Below are 27,377 nucleotides of genomic sequence, written 5' to 3' on the forward strand. Positions count from 1 at the left end.
ATTTGAAAAATGTTAACGCATTGTCGAAAAATCGATAACATTCCAAAAAAATAGACACTTAAAATGTTTAATACATATTAAAAAAATCTTTAACACACATATTTGAAACTTTGTTAATCATGTATTTGAAAAATGTTAAATTTGTAAAAAAATCGATCTATAATGAAAATGTAAAATGTGTATGAAAAAAAAGTTGACAGCATATATTTAATAAAATTTCTAATCATGTATTCAAAAAATATTAAACATGCATGAAACAATGTACATTTTTATGAAAACAATGTACAAGGTGTACGAAAACAAACCACGGTAATTAGGGATTTGAAAAATGTTAAAGGGATATAAGAAAATGTTTGATATGTATGGCAAAAATATATAATGTGTATGAAAAAGAAAGCACATATCAAAAATACATATTTTAAAAAATAAGTTAATCACGTATTTAGAAATCCTACAAGGTGTACAAAAAATATGTTTCTGATGTGTATGACAAACATTTCATGCATTTTAACAATGATTTTTGGGTGGTGCATTTTAATAATGTTAAATGTGTACATAAAATTTTCTTGTTCTATAAAAAAGAAAAGAAACCCCCAATCAAAACCGTCAAAAATATATTTTTTAAGAAAACCAGTAACAACTGAGAAAGAAACCAAAAAAAGAAAACCAAAAGAATATAGAAGAGAAAATCAAAGAAAACATCGCAAAAGAATGAAAACAATAAAAACCAAGAAAAATAAAAGAAATCAAGAAAGTAACAAAGAAAACCGAAGAAACAAAAATAAAAAACTCAATAAAGAAACAAAGAAAAATATGAAAAAACGAAAACAAAAATCATTGAAAACAAAAAAAGAAAAACCGATAAAAACAAATGAAATGGAAAAAAATAAAAAAATAAAGAGGAAAACCGTAGCAGCAAACACACCAAACAGCGAGCGAGCGAACGTGAGCAACTTTACAAATGGACCGGCGCAGTACTGTACGCCACACGAAAAGCTTGAGGTGAGACAGGAGTTATTCTAGATTTAAGTGAGATATCGTTCTCACAACGGTCTCCTCCAATTTCAATAAGGTTAAACATATAAAAAATTACACGCAATTACACGCTGACTAAAATTCTTTCCTTCTAACTAACCATTTTTTCCCTGATTTTCATGAGGTAGGGCCTTTCCTCCCCTTAATCTCCAATCAAAATTCACATGTTTGTAAAATCCATCTATTTATAAAACCCAGGTTGCATTACTCCTCTAATTTTTACAGCCATGAAACCTGCACTCGTGTTTATTTCCCGGCCCATCGTTTGTTGGTCGAATCATTGCCAGATCGGTGAAATAACGAAGACCGCCGCTGATCGGCACCACCCGTGGGACACGGCGCGTCCTACTCCCATTCGAACAATCGCGGTGATGACTAGCCAGAGTAGTCACACTGCCTAAGGCCCAACTCCAGCGCATGACTTGTAACGTCCGTCTCGTGTGTTTGAGATAAAACGGACAAACCTCACGCCTTAGTATGCGACCGTCTTAACTCATTTTTTTTATTTGTGTCCAGTCCGACTCATTTCAAGCAAAAACATGTATTTGGTTTGGGTTTAGGCAGACAGCGAACAGACACGCCTCTCGTCCGTATCGGGGCTACATGGCAGGAGGTCACCTACCTCCCACCGTCCAAATTAACTGCGCATGCGCGGTCGGCCCCATCTGTCATCCGCCCAAGCGAGCGGTCGCCATCCTTCTTAAATGGGAAGTCGTGGACCGGTCACAGTCCATGCTCACACTCCAGTCCTGCTGCCTCCTCGAAACCCGACCGCAAACCCTACTTCTCCCGTCCCCTTCCTCGAGCTCACCGGCCACCGGCAGCAATGGCGCGGTGGAGCACCGGCCGCAAGGGGGCGCACGATCACGAGGCTGGTTCGTGCTCCGGCCGCCGCCGCCGCTCCGCCAGATCTGAGCCCGCACCACCCCCACGGAGCGCCCCCTCGCCGCCCGCATTCGCCATCGCCCCCTACGGCCGCCGACGAGCGCGACCGGCACTCATCGACCCGGTTGTTTGCCGACGTTATTGGGAAACTAGGATGCCGCTCCTGGAGCGACGTACACCTGCCCAATAACTGGCATCTGTCTCCGGATCGGGTGCCGATCCCGATGAGCGGCCGTGCCTGCCGCGAGGAGATCAACCGCCGTCGTCGCCTCCTGCCTGACGACCTGTACTACGACCCCAGGTACACCATCGACTCCGCACTGTGGGACACCTGGTTTCGGGATGAACACGACATGCGACGCGCGTTCTACTTTGCTGGTACCTCATCTGGCCCTCGGCGGCCACATACAGAGCGCTGAGCTCGTGCTCCGAGCCCTTCCCAGGTGCACGGGCGTACATGGGTGCGCGACATCATGCCGACGCCTTCGCCCTCTCTGTCGCCACCACCACCTCCTCGCATGACAGAGGAGGAGGCCTGGCTCCTTCAACATGTCATGAAAGACTCCATGAACACGCACGATGAGCGCCTATGGGAGGGCCTGGACACCATGTTGGCGCTCTCTGCGGCCGGCGACGTGGCCGTACCGAGGCTGGAGATGACGGGTGTCAAGGAGGAGGTGCTGGAGGAGCAGCCCGTCGCCGCGTTCCACTCGGACCTGGTGGGCCAGCGATGGAGCTGGTTGTGCACGGCCACGGACATGGCCGACGCCGTGGGGGGCGGGTGGTGCCCCATGCTGCCGCAGTCACCGGAGCGCGAACCGTCGCCACAGGGGGGAGGTGGTGCAGGCGCCTCCCACCTTCCAGGCACCACCGTCCCACCTCTGGATGCCGCCGCCCTACATCGACCTCACTGGCAGCGACGACGACGACAACGGCGACGGGCATGGCATCGACGTGCACGGCGACGACGGGCGGCGCTTGTCTTTTGTTTTAGTTTTAATGTAAACTATGTTCTAACTGTGGAGGCCGTGAAGACTATAATGTTTAATTGTGTTTGCGTATTATTTAATTTTTTTCCAGCATTTTATTTGAGTTTGCGGTTTTTTTTATAACATGTTCATCCCAGACATAATTTGAGGTGCCGCCGCGCGTTGGATGCACCGACACGGCAACGGCCCCAAACGGACATGGGCTACCCCATTGCCGCTCAAACGGAAAGAATCCAAACAAAACGGACGTCCGTTTCGAGTCGTGCGTTGGAGTTGGCCTAAACCGCATCCTCAGCAGCAGCAATTACTGTACTCCTCCAACCACTCTGGATCACTTGATACAATGCCAGCCTGGACTCACCTCCCGGTGCCCAGAGATGCCTCCGTCGATGCATAATTTCAGAGCATATGAAGAGACGAATTTTCTTTTCTTTCTGACAAAGGGCGTATGAAGAGATGGTTTGTACTATCAGGAACATTAGAGACGGAAATAGAAGGCCGAGAAATTCAAGAAATGTTAGCTTTTATATGTTGAAAACATTTCATCCACTTGGCTAATTTGCCTGCAGCTCTCCAAGTGGTCACAAATTTTAGGAGACAAGGAGGCCGGCCTGGAAATTGACCCCACATATGAACACGCATACCATCTACTAGCTACTCCGCTAGCTGAAGCCGGGGGACAAAGAACGAAACAAAAAACAGAGCAGCTCTGGCTACGCTAGTGCTACTTGCGACCAGCTCGCTCACCGGCCGGCCTGCCGTCCTAGACTCCTAGAGCGGCTGGCGGGCGTCGGAGGAGGCGAGCACGAAGCGCGAGGCGAAGCTGTAGTGGTGGCAGAGGTGGCCGGCGCCGGAGACGTCGTCGTACAGCGCGGTGCCGAAGCCGTCGCAGTCGAAGTTGCGCGCGTAGCTGAGCGGGTCGTACTGGCGGCACCGGGAGGACGCGCCCGTGGGAGCCGCACTGCACAGCAGCATCTTGCTCCGCCTCCGCATCCTCCGCACCAGCCGGGCCAGCGCCAGCCCGAACCCGGCCGGGCCCCGCCGGCCGCGGCACGACGACGACGACGAGGCATTTCGCTGATCTCCCATCTCGATCGACGCCTCCTGCTCCGGTTGATTCCGGGAGAATGTATGTATCTTGGTGGTTGGTTGGACTGTTGGAGTGTGCAGCGGCGTAGGTGGGAGATTCCGTGGTGTTGGTGGCGCCGATTTATAGGAGTTGTCGAGCTGATCCGGCAGTGAGTGGAGTGGGGCGGGGTTGCAGGAGACGGGGCGGGGTGGTGAGCGGTTTCCCGTCTCGCATCCCATGTGGCCATGTGCCCGGACGTACGAGAGCGTATAGAAAAGTACACTCCTGCTGGAGCCAGTGTAGAGTAGGTATGGTTCTGTCTTGGTTTATTATCTTATTAGGATGATAAACTAATTAAAGTGGCTTGAACTACAAGGATGAGCCACGAGCCCCCTCTTTGCATCTACTCAACCTAGTGAGCAAGTCTCGAGTGTGAGTTGCTTTTTCGGTTGCAAAAGAGAATTAAGTGATGAACCTAGTTCGTTAGTGTAGCTAACACTATGATGATTAGGGAGCGGCTAGCTTGATAGTAAGCTAAGCTCCAGGAATCAAGGGATGCTGTGTGCGAGCAGCACTGCAGCAAGCTTGCCGGCCCTCCAGCAAAGCATCGATTAAGCATTTCCTAACAAGAAGGGTTTACATTTTACTACCCATGAATAAACTAGGCGTACGTAGGGACGGCGCGCGGAAGCATGCATGTGCATGCACATTGCCGATGCATGGGACTTGACAGACTCCGAAGACCGAGAAAATAGAACAGCTCTTCGACCTTTTGCTCGTACCGAGGTGGAGACGGCGGTTGGCAACTGGCAATGGGGCGGTGCGTGCGAGCGAGCGCCCGCCGGAGCCACGCCGGCCGTGTCCCGCGGGGCCTCTCTGCATGCGCGCTCGCGTCCGAGGAAAGGGTGGCCATGTGCCCTGTCCTTTGCAGCTGCAATACCCCAAGTTTACTCGGACAGAGAGATCACGATCGAGACTGATGCTGCTCGATCAAGCAAAGGCTGCCACTAGGTTAGCAGGACACTTCAGCGGGTGAGAAATGCATACATACACACCGGATATCTCCTGCATTATTTGGTAGTCGTTCATCTAGTTGGAGAGATTTGTATCCTCATTTCTCTGCAATTTATTTCCCATGCACGCTGACCATTTTCTGCGCACGCAGCTTCCATGTTTTTTTTTTCATGTGATTTCATTTTCAAAGTTTGAAATCAGTTCTTTTTTAGGAACTGAAAGCCCATTTTAACTTCCATGTTCTTGTCGGCAAGAAATTCTAAACAAGGTCACTCTTGAATATATTTTTCATAAGTTTTGAATTTTGAGTTTTGAAACATGATGAAACCTTAGGAAAGAGGGTCACACTCTATGATATAGTCTATGAAACTTGTTTCATGCCAGTTTGTTTTATTGAAAAACACTATAATGCACTACAGAACACGATAAAACCCAATAATCTTTTTTTGCGTAAAAAGCCCCAATAAAACTTGATAAGAAGTCAATAGCTAGTGTTTATACAACCTTGTAGTTTTAAGTTTGAACTGCATAGACACGGAATGAAACATTATGATAGCCGTTGGAACACGGTCATCACTTTGAAACGACATGGCTGCTTTTGAAACATAATAAGACAATGTTGACTATGACTATTTGATGCACATTTACACACATTTTACAATATAATACTCTATTATCGTACACAATGAACTACAATAAAACTAGTGATGATTAACACACTCCAGAGTATTATGATACACCATGTAACGCCGTGTACAATTTTGTATTTGTATCGTTTTTATAGTCTTTATAGTTTCACCAAGTTCCTAATTTCGTATTTAAATATTTATGAAAATATATTTATGATTTGTCTTGTTTAAAATATCTCCTTACCAGGACCCCAAATATATAAGCAAACTAGAGATCAGGAAAAAATAAACATGTCACTTGAATATGATCTCTATTCAAAGATAAGCCGTTTATGAGGGAAACCAGCTTGAGAACCATGATCCGTTTTATGAGGAAGACTAGATCGAAAACCTTGATCCAATGTATAAGGAATATTAAACCCAAATACCATACGTCCCTACGGGCAAAGACAGGGTAAACACAAAACACCCCGTACATAGTTACAACACAACACAAAGGCCAACTAGCTAAGAGCATCTACAGCCGGACGCATCAAACCCCCCTCAAACACCCGGACAAACGACCTGGTCAGTGACCGGTCAAAAAGATGTGACCCAGACGGGCGCCTCAAACGTCTGGGCTGACCGGCACCTCTCATATCGAACCCAAATATAGGGTGATATGGGGAGACTAAGATGTGTCTGCCACATCGGTCCCGACAGCCCGACCCCACCACATATTGCACCAAATCCACCCCGAACTATTGATTCTATTTGCTCTCTCCTCTCTTATTCCCCCTTCCACACCGGACGTCCCGTAGCTCCGCTGCCTCCCTTGCTCCACTGTCGTTCTGAGACTCAGCACGGACACCGTAGTCGCCCCATCCATGCTCGCCGCCGTGGACATCGTCGCTGGACCGGACGCCACAACGGTACGTCCGACAACTTGCGGGTTGCACCTTGCCCTTGATGTGTTCAACACATTGTCCGCCCAGGTTTTTTGTGATTTATGTGTTGGGAAAACAATGGATTCCGATGCTTCATCGCACAAGGCGTATGGACCAACGGAGCTTGATAAAATGATTAAAAATGGGTTCTTTGATTCATCGGATTCAGACAAAGAAGTGGATATGATCATGTTCATGAGCATGCAAGAGGAAATGGACCGGCAGGTGGAGCATATTCTCAACTTCAAGGGCTCAATCAAAGGAAGAAGAGTTATTAATCGGATAGGGTTTGGTCTTCGTTTTTGTATGTGCAAATGATTTTTTTTTGCGCATTGTCGAGGGAGTGGAGGCACACAGTCACTACTTCAAGCTCACTAGCGATTGTTGCAACCAACTTTCTTTCTCTGCTAAGTAGAAATGCACGACTGCTTTGAGGATGCTTGCACTTGATACTACCGCCCATGCCGTCGGCGGCGAGATGGTCCGGATGGGAGGGAGCACATGCCTGAAGACTATATCAGTTTGCCCATGTCATAATGCAAATGTTTGGAGTAGAGTATCTAGGAAAACCAAATGTGCAGAACACAAAAAAGTTGTTGACTATTGAAGAGGCAGGAAGTTTTCAGGTATGCAAGTCACTGTTTAGGCTGGCACGATGGTGGTTTCGTATGCAGCTGCAGGCCGATGAAACTGAGAGCGTGCAGCGCGCGTGCCACACAAGTGCACACCCACGGTTTTCCAAGAAGAAGCAGATCCACATCCACGTCCCTTCCTCGTCATACAAAGTTGACCGGTCAATGGTCAGCACGACATGCCAATGGCACTCCCTGGCAGCATATCTCGAGCCGCCAAGGAATATACACGTCGGGTCCATGCGGCCGCACGCATCGATCTCGATCCTGTATATTCTCAGTCTCGTCAGATCAGCCATGTGCAAACAGTGGGAGCACACATGGTTTTCTCTGAGAGCCCCGTCACATGCACGCACGCACGCACGCACATCCGTTGCTCATGGCTGACGACATAGAATGCATGACCCTACTCAGCATTCTCAGCCGCATCTCTGGGTGCAGCGTGCGTGCCACACAAGTGCACACCCACGGTTTTCAGTTTGCGATCTCCTCCTCTCACCCCTTTTCCTTTCTTAGAACACAGTACATATGCACGCGCTCATATACACACATATATTCATCCCTAAAAACACATAAGCACATTCTATCCTTATGAGTACTTTCGAAATACTGAGCCGACATATCATATTGACATTGTCGAAGTCACCACACGCGCCTCGTAGTCGACGCGAACGTCTCCTTTCACTAAACGCGCATCGCCGGAAATTCTAGAATAAATTCAGGAAGATGCAAGTGCCCGGATTTGAACCTTGATGCGCTGGGATACCTCTGTCCTCTTAACCATCTCACTCGTCGCTCCCTATCTTTCTAGGACCCTACGTAGACGGGAAAATAGAGGAAACATATTTCCCCTCCTCACATTCAGGAATCTCAAAATCCCCCCCCCCCCCCCCCTCCAAAAAAAAACAAATGCCCTCTCCGTACCACATCATTTCCACGTCAAGGTCGTCTGACCCGTTGGTTCTGGCACGGTGGCACACATGCTCCGTGTTTTGCCACAAGACCTAGACCGTTGTCCAGGTTTCTTTCCCTCGATTAACCCCGTTAATTTTGGTTAATTTCCTGCAATCAATTCTCTGTATGCCTTGTTAGGTTTTTTGCCCGGTTTGATAAGTACTTTGCTGATGTGGCATAGTAGTTAATGAAGAGAGGTGGGGGAGGGGGGGTGTGAGTAACATACAATCCTTACACGTGACCACATAGGCAACAAAAAAAACGTGATCCTAATCACATGTATGCATGAGTGCCGAATCATTAAATTTAGATACAACCCCTATGAAACAATGCATTGGACTAGTCGTCTCTTAAGTTTTTGTATCTTCTAAGATAATGTGCTAAGAGAGGATGCATTGTGAGTGCCTTGATGACTGATGTGCAAATAATCATACTGCTAATTGTAGTACTATAATCAAGATCTTGTTAATTGTAGTACTATAATCAAGATCTTGTTAATTGTAGTACTATAATCAAGATCTAAAACTCGCCTTTATTATTAATATATATACAAGCGTGTCTACGTTGACAGAAGTATTAGGTGCTTTCGATGCCCCAAACCATAAAATGGCTCAAATAATGTTGTTGAAAATTCAGGAGAATACAACAACACATATACAGATAGTTTGTCTACTATGACACAATATGTTACGCGGTTCTGGGTTTGCTAACGAGCGTTGAATATGTGGGAAATGCGGAGCTCCCGCTCACCTCGCACGCGTTTTTAAGCCGGCCCATGTGTGGGGCAGGGCGCCCCCTTGTTTTTTCATTTTGTTTTCTCTTCTTCTTTAAATTAATAAAATATCTTGGGATTTCAAATAAGTTCCAAATTTCAGAAAATTTGTGAATTAATAAAAAGCCTGAGAAATCATTACATGTTCGTGATTTCCAAACATGATCATGATTTTGAAAAATGGTAGGGAAATCATAAAACGTTCGTGGATCGAAAGTATATTCATGATTTTGTAAATTATTCACATATGCAAAAAAGATCATGATTTTGAAAAAATGTTGAGGAAATCAAAAAAGGTTCGTGATTTTGAAAAAAAATTGTGAATTCAAAAATGTTTGTGAATTCCAAAAGAAATTGTTCCTAAATTCAAAAACATCATCAATTAAAAAATGTCTGCTGACTGAAAAATGTCAATGAACTCGAAAAATGTTCCTGCATTCCAAAAAATGCTCGTCAAACAAAACATTGCTCGTGAATTTCGAAATTGTTCCAAATTTTTAAAAAATATCCGTTGATTCAAAAAACTGTTTCCTGATTCAGTAGTGTTCACGAGTTTCAAAATATGTTTACAATTTCAAAAAATGTTGGATAATTTGTTAAAAATGTCCATTGATTGGAAACATGTTTGTGAATTTGAAAAATTCTCATGATTACAATTCTTTTCATGATCTAAAACTTTTTATGATTTAATAAATATTCAGAAATTTGAAAAGATGTTTGCAAAAGGAAAAAAGAAGAAATAACAAAAAGTAAAATAAAATAAAAGATAAATGCTTTTTTCGATCAAGGGTGGACTTTATTGACTCAAAATGGAGCATCAAGATGATACAACCAAAATGTGTAGGATGCACATAGCCAACACCAATGTACGCACACAAAAATATGCCGGCAAATAGCAAAGTCATATAAGACCAAAATTATGCGTAGGCGAGGAAAAAGAAAAAGAAATGCCCCAAAACGATCAGATCCGTGATCGGCAATATTCACAGCTACCACCTTAACACCAAAGAAGAGTTCGACCCAATGTTTTATTTCTGTCTTAGTGAATCCCGATTCGACATTAAAAGTATATTGATCACGCGGAGGAAGAGGGCGCTAGTTTCGAAGAAAATAAAAACAGGTTTACTCCACCCCTTTTTACTTTTCAAAAAAGAGCGAAGAAAATAATCCTATTTGACCACTATACATTGCGAGCATCAGGAAATAGAATAATCGTGAATTCCGTGTAATTGGCCAAGCTGCTAAAGTAGCGAGAGGACCTTTCCCTAGTACGACTATAACAATGACCATATCTACACCGACCATCTCATGACACCACGTGGACGATGAGGTTTTTCAACAGCGACACCTTCAGGAAGGGAGTGACACTCAAGTGTCGCCGTCATCGGATCCAGCCACCCAATGCTAGAATCTAAACTTTCACCCTGAAGAATCAGTGTGAGCATTCCGAACAATGACTTCAACAAGGTAACGATGTAAAACATCGCCATTACCAGGTATACCCAACTCGGGTTAGACCTAGGCTTTCATAAAATAAAAACAAACATGAAAAAAGAAAAGGGAAAAGGGAAAATGAAAAATGAAAAAAGGGAAAACATAAAAGAAAAAAGGAAATGGAAAAAGGAAGAAAGAAAAACTAGGAAAGCTAGGAAAAAAACCCTATTCATGGAAGGTTTTGAAACCCTCCCAAACCAATGGGGAAAAAAATCAAAATGGGTCGGCCCATACAAAGGATGTGGCGTCCGGTGGTTTGTTAGGAAAGGCCACCCCATCCTTACAATTCGTGCCCTGCCCCCTCCCGCGATCGGTGTGGGACTAGACTCAACGTCATATTTCATATTTTGATTTAATCCAAGGCTCGAGAAACAAAAACATAAATGTGTAATGTTAGTCGTAATGGGTCACACTCATAACTTTGGTTTGAATTTACCGTAAAAATTGCTTTCTGTTGCGGCGATGGTTGTTACGTAAATTGTTCCTGGTTTTTCAGACTGATGAAAAGCCTTTTGATTTTTGTACGCTAGCAAGCGCCCAAAAAATATCCTTCGCCCACGTTGCTATACTGGGCGTGGACATGAGGCTTGGGCCTTGTATACATGGAATAGAGCAAATTCATAGGTGAAGCCGATTGAACCTTTGCCACCATGATCGAGTGATGAGAACATGTTTACAATTACCTTACCATCTTAACACTACCCATTTTATGAAATGGTTTACAATTATCTCACCCCGTTTTTTCATTCTTCTTTTTTTCTCTACCGATTTGTATCGGGTTTAAAAAGTGTCCACAATTTTAAAATTAGTTCCTAAAAACTTACAAAATGTTCACAGGTTTAAAAATCGTAGTGGTTTCTTAAAAGTGTTAATGATTATGAAAAACTTCACAAAGGTTTAGATGTTCCTACGAGTTTGGTTAGGTTTTGTGCCCTGCTCGGGAAGACGAGACGACGGCGGCTCCCTGAAGATAGAATAAGGTTCTCCCCGCCTAGTCCCCGTCCCGATGGTGCGTCTAGCATCGTAGGTGGGCGTGTGGAGGTGTGTCTCCAGTGAATCCGTCCTTGCTGGATTTGCTCGGATCTTGTCGTGGTTCGTCTACATTCGTGTGTCTTCAGGTTGGATCCTTCCGATATACGCTACTCTTCAATGGCGGCGGTTGCTGTTTTGGTGCGCTAGTCCTATGGGGCGGTAATCAGCGATATGCTCGTATTGGTGATGTTATTGTTGCTGTAATCAAAGACGCATTGCCCCAAATGCCTCTAGAAAGATCCGAAGTAATTCGAGCTGTAATTGTACGTACATGTAAAGAGTTCAAATGCGAAGACGGTATAATAATCCGCTATGATGACAATGTTGCGGTTATAATTGATCAAAAAGGCAATCCAAAAGGAACTCGAGTTTTTGGCGCGATTGCCGAGGAATTGAGAGAATTGAATTTTACCAAAATAGTTTCATTAGTTAGCACGACAACTTCCCGACTGTCTATTACAACAAGTTTTGCCAAGCTCCGGCGACGGAGGAGCGATGACGGTGGCGCGCCTTCGGCTCGCTTCATTGCTTGTAGTCGTCGCTAGGTGATCTACGGATATGGATGTAATTTTTATTATTTCTATTATTCGTTGTACTATCATGATTAAAGATGAATAGATTGAAAGTTTTTCCAAAAAAATAAAACTTCAAAAAAGGTGTTATAAATTGTTCATTTTGTCAAAATAAAACCACATTTTTTTAGAAAATGTTTGTTCTTAAAAAATAAATATATATTCATCTACTTCTGGAAAACTAAATATAAAAATCGACTGAAATCTTGTAAAACAAAAAAAAAATGAAAACCCGAGGAAACACTGGATACAACCAGCTACCTTAGGGCTCGCTATTTAGAGCTCCTGCAGGATGCGTCAAAAAGGAGCTCCCAATTAAATTATCGATGATGAAACTTATGAATGTAAAAAAATAAATCAATGATGAAACTCCCAAAATTTGATAGGCACGAATTCAACCTCCTGTATGGGCAAAATGTTAGGTCTATATGTGTATTGTGGGACGAGTAATTTCCAGATTCAAGCCCTTGCTTTTTTTCCTGGTAATTATTTGCATAAAAAGAAGATGAAACTTATGAATGTAAAAAAATAAATCAATGATGAAACTCCCAAAATTTGATAGGCACGAATTCAACCTCCTGTATGGGCAAAATGTTAGGTCTATATGTGTATTGTGGGACGAGTAATTTCCAGATTCAAGCCCTTGCTTTTTTTCCTGGTAATTATTTGCATAAAAAGAAAAACAGGTTGAATTGGACATGGGAGGTATCGACCCCCCTGCTTCTTATTAGCATACATAAGCGATCTACCATTTGAGCTACATCCCCATGTTTTATCATCTAAGATAATCAGACTATTTATACATTGAATAACTATTGTAGAGCATTACACCTGTCGCACAGTAGTCCTCCATTCCATTCACTGTTTTAAGCCGGCAGCTCCTTCTATATAAAATTAAATTATCAATGTTTCATAGAGGATTAAATTGTTAGGGGAGAGATTAAATTGGTATTTCCTATTTGCTTTTTTTAGACAAGGTATTTCCTATTTGCTGCTTTTTCTAGGGGTAAGGCCTAATCTTTATTGATCAAAAACCACATAGAGTGGGATAATGTTTGCACCATGTGGTTGGCCAACCACACATGACGCCCAGAAGCTAGATTAAGAGCAAATCTGGCTAAACTATGAGCTTCTACATTACTCTTTCGACCCTCATAAACAAATGTACATAAAAAAGAGGTAGACCGTGCTTTAATCTCACTGATGATTGCACCACGTTTCCCATGATTCCCTTGATTTATATCTCTGACCACTTGCTTAGCATTTGAGGCTACTAGATGACCCGTTGCGCCCATGGCGCAAAGGCCGAACCCAAGCCAAGTATTGAAAGAGTGTGCATTGAAATATGTAGATACAAAATGAAACATATAAAATAAACACATAAGAGCCTTGTCAGTTGGCATACATTTGGAGTTATTCGAGCTAATATTCTTGATAGAGCAAACAACAATATTCTTTCACCGTCCTCATAATTAACTTTTAGCCGCTTCTGCAGAATAAAACTGTACAATAAATGAATAGAAAAATGATCATAGTTGCACACACAAAAACATTTGGGGAAGAACTTTGTAAGGTGACTATTGTTCTATCTAATAAGTAATTTCCCAAGAAAGAGCATCATCTTTCTCCCAACAAAATGAAAATATAAAAAAAAAGACACTGCAACGACATTAACTTTCAAGAGACACAAACAAATGGAAGAAAACAAAGTGCAATAAGAAGAAAATCAACTTCCTCTCTCCACAAACCTTTCGAGTTCCCTACTGAAATATTGAAGGACCACAATAAATTCCTGGAAAGTACCATTTCACTGTGATTATCTTTTTTCTCAAGGATTTCTGCACACCTATCCCAGGTTACACTTTCTTGATGATGGTTTGTTCTTGGCTAAAGTTGGTTGTTGAATGTGAACTATTGAAGAAAGATAAAGCAGTCTCAAATTCTTTGCTTTTTTTGAGTTGAACGACTCCCTCCTGAGCAATGGTCAAGCTGGTCATAAAAACAGACACACACACACAAAATGCCGAGAAAAGTAAATCAGTAAAGGAACAACAAATGTATGTGAACAATGAAGGGGTTAGTGATTTTAAGCACCATATCAAGATCCTTGCTGCTCATAACAAACAAAATTTTACTTTTATCAATTCCAAAGTGCTTTTGAGATTTTGTACACCACATAATTTTGGACAATATTTTTTATTAGTTATTGGCGCATAATAGTACCAGGAGGAAGCTATTAAAAAGAACGTGGAATGCAAACAATAGTGTAAACCCTAAATGACTAATTTCAAGCTTAATATCTTATCCTTGCTATAGACAGAATTAATTTCCAACAACAGTCACATCCCTGGCGCCGCAACCGCGTCATGGTGGGCGTGTCCATCCATCGTCGATCTCACGTCTACCGACTACGTGCAGGCTCCGGGCTCTAACGAGGAAGAGTAGGGCATGGAGACGTTGGCGCCTCGAGCCCCCGTGTGTCCCATGTCCTACACTTCCTCCTCAGCGACCACACTTTTCCAAGGGGCACAACCGGCTGCTAGACATGGACACGACTGGAACAATAAGGACTGTCGCCAGCGAAAATTTAGAGTAGTTTAGTTGTATGTAATTGTATAAATTTGATGATTTGCAAATGAGGTATCTGAGCAACGCGTCCGCAGGCTTCTGAGGCCAGATTTTGATACTTGTGGCTGTAGATACTCTTATATTCTAAGAATAGTAGTTGGAATAAATCAGATAAAATAGTACAGATCATACAAGTGCTACAAATTAGCACCAAGATAAAATTACAATTATGCCACTATGACATAGAACCACACATTCTGGACACTTATACACACGCTTGACGCACATATAGCATAGATATCACCACGTGGTTGACTGTTGGTCTTGGTTCCATCGACCAGTTCATTGGATTCGTTCCCCTCTCCCCATTGTACTCATACTGGAGAGAAAGCACGGCTCTATCTTCATGGCAGCTCACACTGCAGCTTGGCAGAGCGACTCTCGCTGCAGCTCGGAGGCGCTGCGGCTACATCTGCATCTCGGTGGCCCGGCAGCTTGGAGGTGCAGCGGCTCGCCGGCTCCATCTGCATCTCGGGACCAGCAGCTCGGAGCTGCGGAAGGGGGTATGGCGCCGCCGTTGCTTGTATCCGCGAGCCAAATCCTCGCAGTTGCTCCCTGTCGAAGGTGGCGGTGGCGTCTATTCTGGCTGTGCCGGCACTCCCTGAAGCTTGTGACTTTCGACTGCAAGCGAGGCTCCAGCAAGACCACGGTGGCCGCCGCTGCCGCTCAGGTAAAAACTAACCTCCTTCATTGTTTGATGAATTTGTAATTTTCTTGTGATTCAATTCACTGTAGCACGAGGGGCCCCATAATCTACTCTTTTGCCGAGATTAGTGGAACGGCAAAGTACATCTTCATTTTCTGAAAAGTAGAACAAAAAACAGAACAAGATGCAGGGAGTGAGCACTTGTAGAAGTAAACTCCAAAAAGAGAAACTTATACCTTCACTAAATAACTATACCAGGAGCAACATCACTGATTACATCCTCATGGTCTCGTCATTTACAATGGCCCAGTTGAAAAATGGTCTGTCAGGCCGTCAACGTTGCTGACGTGGTGCACCGGCCCACATTATCGGTGAACCATTGTCGGAGTTGAACTTGTTGATGGACAGTGATGGAATGCATCCCTAAGGCCTGAACGAACTGAACATTTTCCTGTTTGTTTATCTAGCCTCTCATTCTTAACTTAGACACACAAATGAAAAAATAGGTACCGGAGGAAGAGGGTGGAGACTAAACAAAGAGAAACCACGATACCAAATGAATAGTGATAATGAAAATAGAAAGCGAAAAGTGAATAAAGAGAAACCAAAGACTCGAGAAAATAGAGAGTAAGAACGAACGCCGAGGACCTAGCCCTACTTTGCTATAGCCAAGTCTTGAGGGAGTGTTGATACTTAGCTGAGCGATTCAACACTGGAGTACTAATTAGCGGCTGGGACTGCTCCAATCACCGAGCTGGGTATATTGAATAACATACTTGGTCGAGTGATCGCCTTTAGATGTTTCAGATGCTGAAGAGTATTTTCCAATTAAATCACAAATGATTTTGAGTTCATCCCTTCCTGGATCTCCTCCAGTCACAGGGTCAAGCATATATATACTATGCTATGCATACTGACACATGCACCTCCTTGGAATTGTTGATATGTACATATCATTGCTAGCAGCCGTCGTTGGCCTAGTTGGAAAACAAATAAGCATTTTAACAAAAGGGCATCACGTAATTAGTTACAAAATTTGAATACAAAAACTATGCTAGATCTGCAGTTTTTTTCATGCATCATCTGAGTTTACTGTACTTTATGTGCAGCAGCAGCCTGAAGCCAAAAGAACACAAAACTGTACAAACTAAAGTAAAAACATGTCCAGATCCTAATAACTTTGAAAGTCTGAGTCCTAATATAACAGTTCAAATAGTTAATAGTCATAAGAGGCTAATTAAGGTACTCAACTGGGCATACATAATATCTAGGATGAAAGAATTTAGATAAGATGCCAAGCGCAAGAATTCAAATAGTTAATGAAAGAATTTAGCAGCACCAGCGCAAGAATGACAGTGACACGAGCACAGCAGGCAGCAAGCTCACAACAAAGGAGAGCAAGCATATCTAACCTCAATCAGTGGAGTATAGCTTGCATCAATCATTGTAGAATCTGTATTAAAACTGGTGAAATGAGAGTGGACAACAAGTAAAAATGCATGCCCCTACTCAATCAGTATATATTAAGGCAAGGTGAAATGGGAATGGACACAAAGTAACAAGCATTCCTCAGACATTCACCAAGCATTCATTTTTAAGACATTGTTTGCACCAACACGAACAATAAAAATGGGAGAAATAAGGGTACCTACCTGTGCTTACCGATACCCATAAGAGGCAACAAAAAATACAAAGCAAGCTGAGCATCTGTTCTAATGAGTAAAAATAAAAACAGCAAGGTAAATTTGGTACATCAGGTTTACAGTTTTCATCATATGCTAGTTCACACCATTGAGAAGAATATGATCACACACTAACGGGAAACCACAATTAGCTATATACTTTTTTGATAAATGCATATGCAAGCACCAGAGTAAAATCGTACAAACAAAAATACATAGAAGGAGCGGGAGTCAGGCATAAAGTAGAAATTGCACAGACACCCCAGAAGTGTGGAAAGTAACAGTATGCCTAATTAGTTGCTTATTAGTTCATGAGGCCCTGGTACTAAATTCATGAGTGTGAGTTTCTTAAACTGTGAGCTTATTACAATGTATCAGATATTGTGCTTATGCAGTCATGGCACACATACGAAAGAATCATACTCTTCATATCATAACACTAACTAAATGCTAATGAAAGTTCATATCTTCAGTTTTTTTGCAAAATTCATGACCTGGCAGGGTTACTAAGCACCATAATTTTCAGCATTTAAACATACAGAGGTAAAGCTAATCATTTCTACCTCCAAGAGCAGTAGACAATCAAATCAACGTTTCATCTCATGTAGGGCATAAGAGAGGAAGGATAAAGAATTCATACCTACCCGGCTTGTCAAAACAATTTTTGCAAGTAAATAACAACAGAATGTAGTTGCATATACCTGTGAGAACAGACATAATTAGAAGGCATAAAGACCATCAACATATTTTTACATGAACGATCATTATAATATTCAAATGCAAACTGCTGCTGCTCGGAAAAGAGAGTGCAAAACCATGCAAAAGCACTAATTCGCTGATGACCTAACGGTCCTAACATGCATGAAAATATCCAAAATGCAAAAGCAAGCATAGTAATATCCATCATTAACAGAAAAGGGCATGTGGCATGATGAAACACGATCGAATCCATATAATTAATCCGGTTAAATCATACATTCATTGTGCGCAGAGGTTGGTACATCTGCAACTCAAAAAACAAAAGAAAAACCTTCTAATCCGTCCATGAAGTAAGAAAGTCTAGTACCATAGAGACGTAGAAAGAGAAGCAACCCAATAAGCCAAATAAATACCATGCTACTTCAATTTTTGAAGTCCTTTGATTCGAATATGGTTACCCTACATTAAACCTGATCCAAACAACTAAGCTAACCACCAATAAGGTCTATGTATATAATTCAGAGTTGGACCATGTCCCAAGCTGAACTCCTGACCAACTAAATCGGAAAATAAAATTAGCAAGCAACATGGTGGTGGAAACCGATGAAGTGGCAAAAACAATCTCCCCAGCACAAGCTTGTCGGAAAGTATAAAAAAGTCATTTAAATAAACTAACATTGAAGTGGCTAAACTTGTCAGAATCAAGCAAAAACATAAACCTGGCTAAATGACTGGAGGCCAAATACTTCCCCAAAGTTCTGTAACCAATTAGATTTTACCTAAGTATTTTCGTTTGGTGAATATATAATAGAGCAAACAAAAGTGCATGATTAATTTAGCAACAGGCACAAGCACACACCTAACAAGGAGCAATCCTAACTTGGGTTTCAGAGGCAAGCAACAGTCAAAGATCAAACATCGTTGTGTCGTCGTGCGTGATTAATTTAGCAGCAGGTACTACTACATATACTTAACAGGGGACAATCCTAACCTGGATTTAGAGTTGAGAAATGGTCGAATATCAAACACTACGTCCTTCATCCTTGCTTAATTCATCAATTCCTACTTCAAAAGAGAAACAGAGTATCATTGCTCAATAATAACAATAGCACCACATTGTTTCATAATATTTTATATCACAAAAATTTAGACAGGGAAACTGAAAAAGCTAGAGTTGTGCAGGCATAAAAGAGGAAGAAATCGGATGAAGCAGTAGCCATCATCTAGTGACAAAGGGAAACAACACAACACATCACAAATCCATGGTCCAGGGAAGAAGAGGCGGAGGAGGACGAGCAGTCGTGCCGCTGGGCAGCATCCTCCATGACGAAGCAGGGCCGGACTGCTTCTCTCGTTGCTGACCTCCTTCTCCCTCCAAACCACCATGATGGAACCGCTCGCCCCACAGCTGGTTGTCCCCGACGCTGGCCTCTCCATGGCTCCCGGTTCGTTACTCCTCCGGTCCTCCCGCAAGCTGCCGGCCTCCCCTGCTCATCCACCAACCTTGAAGACCCCTCCTCCCCTGCTCACCCATGGGGACGACCTGTGTTGGATCTGGAACCAACTGTCAGGCCCCGCCCGACCTCGCCGGCGGCCGACGACCCTCTCCCGCCAGCCAACGCACCTACATCTCCTTTTTCTTCTCTCTTTCTCCCTCCTCTCGTTCCTCTTCTCTCTCCCTCTCATCTTCTCTCTCTCCTAAAGGGAATCGATCCCCGCCGTCATCACCTTTGGCTGCAGGTCGCCGGCCCCGCCGGGACGGACGGGGGAGAGGATCCATGGAGAAGAATGGGCCGGAAGAAAGAGATGAGCGGCGGCGACCAAGGCAGGGAGGAGAGAAGTTGAGGGGAGGAGGAGGCGGCGCAGCCGTGGAGGGGACGCGGGGGCTAGGTTTCACTGCGCGAACCCCACGCTCGCTTTTTTCACGTAGGATATATCTTTTTTCACGTAGGATATATCTTTTTTTTTACGAATAACGTAGGATATATCTAGGCACACTACAAAGCTGGGCTTGGAAGGAAAAGAGCCCCACCCATCGTTGGCAAATTTTCGTGTTTTGACCTTTTTCTGAAACTTATTCGAGATTTGACTCTAGTTTGAAAAAAATTCGAGATCTGACCCTTTTACTACCGTCAGAGTCCATGATGGTGAAGTCTAATGGCCTACCGCCAGAGACTTTGGCGGTAGGAAACATCGCTATCGCCAACCGGACTGACGGTAGCCTGCACAAGCACGCACTGTGTTTAATACTTAGGAGGTTTTTGACGGTAGGGCATGCAACCCTACCGCCAGGGACCTTGGCGGTAGGCTGTTATACCTTACCGCCATGGTCCCTAGCGGTAGCAACAGGATCAGATCTAAAAAAATTCAAATAAAGTCAAATCTTAAATAGGTTTTAAAAAAAGGTCAAAACATGAAATTTAGCCTCATCATTGACTGTACCACCAAAAAGCAACGTGGGAAGAGATAAGTGGCTGGATGTTTGACAGCGTCGAGTAAAACTGCCAGCGAGGTAGAACATGCGAGCCGGATTGACCGCACGACGCGATGGCTCTAGATGGGCGGGTACTCTAGCAGCGTTTATATGTTCAATGACAAACAGCTTCAGGAGCAAATCTTCTGCAACACATAAAGCTTCCCTGCATGCTATTGATTCCAGAATAATTGGATCGTCCACACCTTGTACTACAAGAAGGGAGCTGCCGAAATAATTGCCTCCCTGGTCTCTGCACACCACAGCTGTCGTCCCCCTTCTACCTGGTCTGACTGCTGCATCTACGTGTATCTTTGCATGCCCAGCAGGAGGTGCTCTCGGCCGTATAATCCCAGCCCGAGCCACATCAGCGATTGGATCAGCGGCTGGTTTTGTTTCCTTGATCATCTCTAGCTCCCCAATGTATCTTGTGGCAAAGGAATGGACAGAATGCGGGCTCTGAAAAATACCTTGATGAATAGCCTTTCTTCTTGCTGACCAAACAGCCCACAAGGTTACTGCTAGCTTCACAAAGGACGCATGTGATAAGGACTCCATCTGAGAGAACAGCCGTTGTTTGGCATTTGGTTCCACGTTTGCTACTAATGACTCTCCAATTTCTTCTTCTACAAGGGCCCATGTACATCTTGAAGTGGTGCACTCCAGGAGTGAGTGGCGCCATGAGTCCGGCGCATCACATATCCCGCATGCTGATTAGGTTGACATATGACAATGAGCACGGACATCTTCAGTCGGCAGTGATAACTTGAATAAACGCCAGAGAAACATCCGTATTTTTGTTGGGACCTGCGTCTTCCATAATGCTTTCCAAGATTTCTCCTCTCGAAACCCACTCGAAGATCCTGCTGAACAATCAAGCCATGCCTCCCTTCACTGTCTGGTCGCTGAAGGAAATATGCCCTAGAGGCAATAATAAAGTTATTGTTTATTTCCTTATATCATGATAAATGTTTATTATTCATGCTAGAATTGTATTAACCGGAAACATAATACATGTGTGAATACATAGACAAACAGATTGTCACTAGTATGCCTCTACTTGACTAGCTCGTTGATCAAAGATGGTTATGTTTCCTAACCATAGACATGAGTTGTCATTTGATTAACGGGGTCACATCATTAGGAGAATGATATGATTGACATGACCCATTCCGTTAGCTTAGCACCCGGTCGTTTAGTATGTTGCTATTGTTTTCTTCATGACTTATACATGTTCCTATGACTATGAGATTATGCAACTCCTGTTTACCGGAGGAACACTTTGTGTGCTACCAAACGTCACAACGTAACTGGGTGATTATAAAGGTGCTCTACAGGTGTCTCCGAAGGTACTTGTTGAGTTGGCATATTTCGAGATTAGGATTTGTCACTCCGAATATCGGAGAGGTATCTCTGGGCCCTCTCGGTAATGCACATCACTTAAGCCTTGCAAGCATTGCAACTAATGAGTTAGTTGTGGGATGTTGTATTACGGAACGAGTAAAGAGACTTGCCGGTAACGAGATTGAACTAGGTATTGAGATACCGATGATCGAATCTCGGGCAAGTACCATACCGATGATAAAGGGAACAACGTATATTGTTATGCGGTTTGACCGATAAAGATCTTCGTAGAATATGTGGGAGCCAATATGAACATCCAGGTTCCGCTACTGGTTATTGACCGGAGACATGTCTCGGTCATGTCTACATAGTTCTCGAACCCGTAGGGTCCGCACGCTTAAAGTTTCGATGACGGTTATATTATGAGTTTATATGTTTTGATGTACCGAAGGTTGTTCGGAGTCCCGGATGTGATCCCGGACATGACGAGGTGTCTCAAAATGGTCGAGACATGAAGATTGATATATTGGAAGCATATGTTTGGATATCGGAAGTGTTCCGGGTGAAATCGGGATTCTACCGGAGTACCGGGAGGTTACCGGAACCCCCCGGGGGCTTAATGGGCCTTAGTGGGCCTAGGTGGAAGAGAGGAGAGGCGGCTAGGGCTGGGCCGCGCGCCCCTCCCCCCCAGTCCGAATAGGACAAGGAGAGGGGGGCGGCGCCCCCCTTCCTTCTTCTCCTCCACTCCTTCCCCCTCCCAAGTCCTAATCCAACTAGGAAAGGGGGGAGGAGTCCTACTCCTGGTGGGAGTAGGACTCCTCCTGGCGCGCCTCCTCCCTGGCCGGCCGCACCCCCCTTGCTCCTTTATATATAGGGGTAGGGGGCACCCCATAGACACAACAATTGATCGTTTGATCTTTTAGCCGTGTGTGGTGCCCCCCTACACCATAGTCCACCTCGATATTGCTGTAGCGGTGCTTAGGCGAAGCCCTGCGTCAGTAGAACATCAACATCATCACCACGCCGTCGTGCTGACGAAACTCTCCCTCAACACTCGGCTGGATCGGAGTTCGAGGAACGTCATCGGGCTGAACGTGTGCTGAACTCGGAGGTGCCGTACGTTCGATACTTGATCGGTCGGATCGTGAAGACGTACGACTACATCAACCGTGTTGTGCTAACGCTTCCGCTTTCGGTCTACGAGGGTACGTGGACAACACTCTCCCCTCTCGTTGCTGTGCATCACCAAGATCTTGCGTGTGCGTAGGAATTTTTTTGAAATTACTACGTTCCCCAACAGTGGCATCCGAGCCTGGTTTTATGCGTAGATGTCATATGCACGAGTAGAACACAAGTGAGTTGTGGGCGATATAAGTCATATTGCTTACCAGCATGTCATACTTTGGTTCGGCGGTATTGTTGGATGAAGCGGCCCGGACCGACATTACGCGTACGCTTATGCGAGACTGGTTCTACCGACGTGCTTTGCACACAGGTGGCTGGCGGGTGTCAGTTTCTCCAACTTTAGTTGAACCGAGTGTGGCTACGCCCGGTCCTTGCGAAGGTTAAAACATCACCAACTTGACAAACTATCGTTGTGGTTTTGATGCGTAGGTAAGAACGGTTCTTGCTAAGCCCGTAGCAGCCACGTAAAACTTGCAACAACAAAGTAGAGGACGTCTAACTTGTTTTTGCAGGGCATGTTGTGATGTGATATGGTCAAGACATGATGCTAAATTTTATTGTATGAGATGATCATGTTTTGTAACCGAGTTATCGGCAACTGGCAGGAGCCATATGGTTGTCGCTTTATTGTATGCAATGCAATCGCCCTGTAATGCTTTACTTTATCACTAAGCGGTAGCGATAGTCGTGGAAGCATAAGATTGGCGAGACGACAAACGATGCTACGATGAAGATCAAGGTGTCGCGCCGGTGACGACGGTGATCATGATGGTGCTTCAGAGATGGAGATCACAAGCACAAGATAATGATGTCCATATCATATCACTTATATTGGTTGCATGTGATATTTATCTTTTATGCATCTTATCTTCTTTGATTGGCGGTAGCATTATAAGATGATCTCTCACTAAATTTCAAGATAAAAAGTGTTCTCCCTGAGTATGCACCGTTGCCAAAGTTCGTCGTGCCCATACACCACGTGATGATCGGGTGTGATAAGTTCTACGTCCATCTACAACGGGTGCAAGCCAGTTTTGCACACGCAGAAGATTCAGGTTAAACTTGACGAGCCTAGCATATGCAGATATGGCCTCGGAACACTGAGACCGAAAGGTCGAGCGTGAATCATACAGTAGATATGATCAACATAGTGATGTTCACCATTGAAAACTACTCCATTTCACGTGATGATCGGTTATGGTTTAGTTGATTTGGATCACGTGATCACTTAGAAAATTAGAGGGATGTCTTTCTAAGTGGGAGTTCTTAAGTAATATGATTAATTGAACTTAAATTTATCATGAACTTAATTAGTACCTGATAGTATCTTGCTTGTCTATGTTTGATTGTAGATAGATGGCCCGTGCTGTTGTTCCGTTGAATTTTAATGTGTTCCTTGAGAAAGAAAAGTTGAAAGATGATGGTAGCAATTACACGGACTGGGTCCGTAACTTGAGGATTATCCTCATTGCTGCTCAGAAGAATTACGTCCTAGAAGCACCACTGAGTGCTAGGCCTGCTACTGATGCAACCGACGACGTTAAGAACGTCTGGCAGAGCAAAGCTGATGACTACTCGATAGTTCGGTGTGCCTTGCTTTACGGCTTAGAACCGGGACTTCAACGATGTTTTGAACGTCATGGAGCATATGAGATGTTCCAAGAATTGAAGTTAATATTTCAAGCAAATGCCCGGATTGAGAGATATGAAGTCTCCAATAAATTCTACAGCTGCAAGATGGAGGAGAATAGTTCTGTCAGTGAACATATACTCAGAATGTCTGGATACCATAATCACTTGACTCAGCTGGGAGTTAATCTTCCGGTTGATAGTGTCATTGACAGAGTTCTACAATCACTGCCACCAAGCTACAAGAGCTTCATGATGAACTATAATATGCAAGGGATGGATAAGACAATTCCCGAGCTCTTCGCAAAGCTAAAGGCTGCGGAAGTAGAAATTAAGAAGGAGCATCAAGTGTTGATGGTCAGTAAGACCACCAGTTTCAAGAAGGGCAAAGGGAAGAAGAAGGGGAACTTCAAGAAGAACAGCAAGCAAGTTGCTGCTCAGGAGAAGAAACCCAAGTCTGGACCTAAGCCTGAGACTGAGTGCTTCTACTACAAGCAGACTGGTCACTGGAAGCGGAACTGCCCCAAGTATTTGGCGGATAAGAAGGATGGCAAGGTGAACAAAGGTATATGTGATATACATGTTATTGATGTGTACCTTACTAGAGCTCACAGTAGCACCTGGGTATTTGATACTGGTTCTGTTGCTAATATTCGCAACTCGAAACAGGGACTACAGATTAAGCGAGCACTGGCAAAAGACGAGGTGACGATGCGCGTGGGAAATGGTTCCAAAGTCGACGTGATCGCAGTCGGCACGCTACCTCTACATCTACCTTCGGGATTAGTATTAGACCTAAATAATTGTTATTTGGTGCCAGCGTTGAGCATGAACATTATATCTGGATCTTGTTTAATGCGAGACGGTTATTCATTTAAATCAGAGAATAATGGTTGTTCTATTTATATGAGTAATATCTTTTATGGTCATGCACCCTTGAAGAGTGGTCTGTTTTTGATGAATCTCGATAGTAGTGATACACATATTCATAATGTTGAAGCCAAAAGATGCAGAATTGATAATGATAGTGCAACTTATTTGTGGCACTGCCGTTTAGGTCATATCAGTGTAAAGCGCATGAAGAAACTCCATACTGATGGACTTTTGGAACCACTTGATTATGAATCACTTGGTACTTGCGAATCGTGCCTCATGGGCAAAATGACTAAAACGCCATTCTCCGGAACTATGGAGAGAGCAACAGATTTGTTGGAAATCATACATACAGATGTATGTGGTCCGATGAATGTTAAGGATCATGGCGGATATCGTTATTTTCTCACCTTCACAGATGATTTAAGCAGATATGGGTATATCTACTTGATGAAGCATAAGTCTGAAACATTTTAAAAGTTCAAAGAATTTCAGAGTGAAGTTGAAAATCATCGTAACAAGAAAATAAAGTTTCTACAATCTGATCGCGGAGGAGAATATTTGAGTTACGAGTTTGGTCTACATTTGAAACAATGCGGAATAGTTTCACAACTCACGCCACCTGGAACACCACAGCGTAATGGTGTGTTCGGACGTCGTAATCGTACTTTACTAGATATGGTGTGATCTATGATATCTCTTACAGATTTACCGCTATCATTTTGGGGATATGCTTTAGAGACGGCCGCATTCACGTTAAATAGGGCACCATCGAAATCCCTTGAGACAACGCCTTATGAACTGTGGTTTGGCAAGAAACCAAAGCTGTTGTTTCTGAAAGTTTGGGGCTACGATGCTTATGTGAAATAGCTTCAACCTGATAAGCTCGAACCCAAATCCGAGAAATGTGTCTTCATAGGATACCCAAAGGAGACTGTTGGGTACACCTTCTATCACAGATCCGAAGGCAAGACATTCGTTGCTAAGAATGGATCCTTTCTAGAGAAGGAGTTTCTCTTGAAAGAAGTGAGTGGGGGGAGTGGAACTTGATGAGGTAACTGTACCTGCTCCTCTATTGGAAAGTAGTTCATCACAGAAACCGGTTTCTGTGACGCCTACACCAATTAGTGAGGAAGTTAATGATGATTATCATGGAACTTCAGATCAAGTTACTACTGAACCTCGTAGATCAACCAGAGTAAGATCCGCACCAGAGTGGTATGATAATCCTGTTCTGGAAGTCATGCTACTAGATCATGATGAACCTATGAACTATGAAGAAGCGATGGTGAGCCCAGATTCCGCAAAATGGCTTGAGGCCATGAAATCTGAGATGGGATCCATGTATGAGAACAAAGTGTGGACTTTGGTTGACTTGCCCGATCATCGGCAAGCAATTGAGAATAAATGGATCTTCAAGAAGAAGACTGACGCTGACGATAATGTTACTGTCTACAAAGCTCGACTTGTTGCGAAAGGTTTTCGACAAGTTCAAGGGATTGACTACGATGAGACTGATGTCTACTACACAACCTTCTTCTTGTAGACGTTGTTGGGCCTCCAAGTGCAGAGATTTGTAGGACAGTAGCAAATTTCCCTCAAGTGGATGACCTAAGGTTTATCAATCCGTAGGAGGCGTAGGATGAAGATGGTCTCTCTCAAGCAACCCTGCAACCAAATAACAAAGGGTCTCTTGTGTCCCCAACACACCCAATACAATGGTAAATTGTATAGGTGCACTAGTTCGGCGAAGAGATGGTGAAACAAGTGGTATATGGATAGTAGATAAAGGTATTTGTAATCTGAAATTATAAAAACAGCAAGGTAGCAAGTGATAAAAGTGAGCCTAAACGGTATTGCAATGCGTTGAAACAAGGCCTAGGGTTCATACTTTCACTAGTGTAAGTCCTCTCAACAATACTAACATAATTGGATCATAAAACTATCCCTCAACATGCAACAAAGAGTCACTCCAAAGTCACTATTAGCGGAGAACGAACGAAGAGATTATGGTAGGGTACGAAACCACCTCAAAGTTATTCTTTCCAATCAATCCGTTGGGCTATTCCTATAAGTCTCACAAACAGCCCTAGAGTTCGTACTAGAATAACACCTTAAGACACAAATCAACCAAAAACCCTAATGTCACCTAGATACTCCAATGTCACCTCAAGTATCCATGGGTATGATTATACGATATGCATCACACAATCTC

General features: G+C 43.7%; 1 protein-coding gene and 1 long non-coding RNA gene across 3 annotated transcripts; both read right to left on the minus strand.

The window, feature by feature from the left end:
* Positions 1 to 3,402: 3,402 nt before the first annotated feature.
* Positions 3,403 to 4,108, minus strand: LOC125523494 (uncharacterized). The gene has a single exon (XM_048688526.2). The coding sequence runs from the start codon at positions 3,996 to 3,998 to the stop codon at positions 3,681 to 3,683; it is 318 nt and encodes a 105-aa protein (XP_048544483.2). The 5' UTR covers positions 3,999 to 4,108; the 3' UTR covers positions 3,403 to 3,680.
* An 11,187-nt stretch (positions 4,109 to 15,295) lies between these two features.
* LOC147961296 (uncharacterized) lies at positions 15,296 to 18,848 on the minus strand. 2 transcript variants are annotated; one of them, XR_015611367.1, is made up of 3 exons: positions 18,650 to 18,848; positions 15,533 to 17,660; positions 15,296 to 15,432 (listed from the first exon to the last, which is right to left on the minus strand). It is a non-coding gene; the product is annotated as an uncharacterized LOC147961296 (long non-coding RNA). The 2 variants fall into 2 exon arrangements; XR_015611368.1 differs by having other exon boundaries at positions 15,514 to 17,660.
* Between the last annotated feature and the right edge of the window lie 8,529 nt (positions 18,849 to 27,377).

This window comes from Triticum urartu, chromosome 7A (genome assembly GCF_056163025.1).
Source record: "Triticum urartu cultivar PI428250 chromosome 7A, HENAU_Tu73, whole genome shotgun sequence".
Classification (NCBI taxonomy): Eukaryota; Viridiplantae; Streptophyta; class Magnoliopsida; order Poales; family Poaceae; genus Triticum; species Triticum urartu.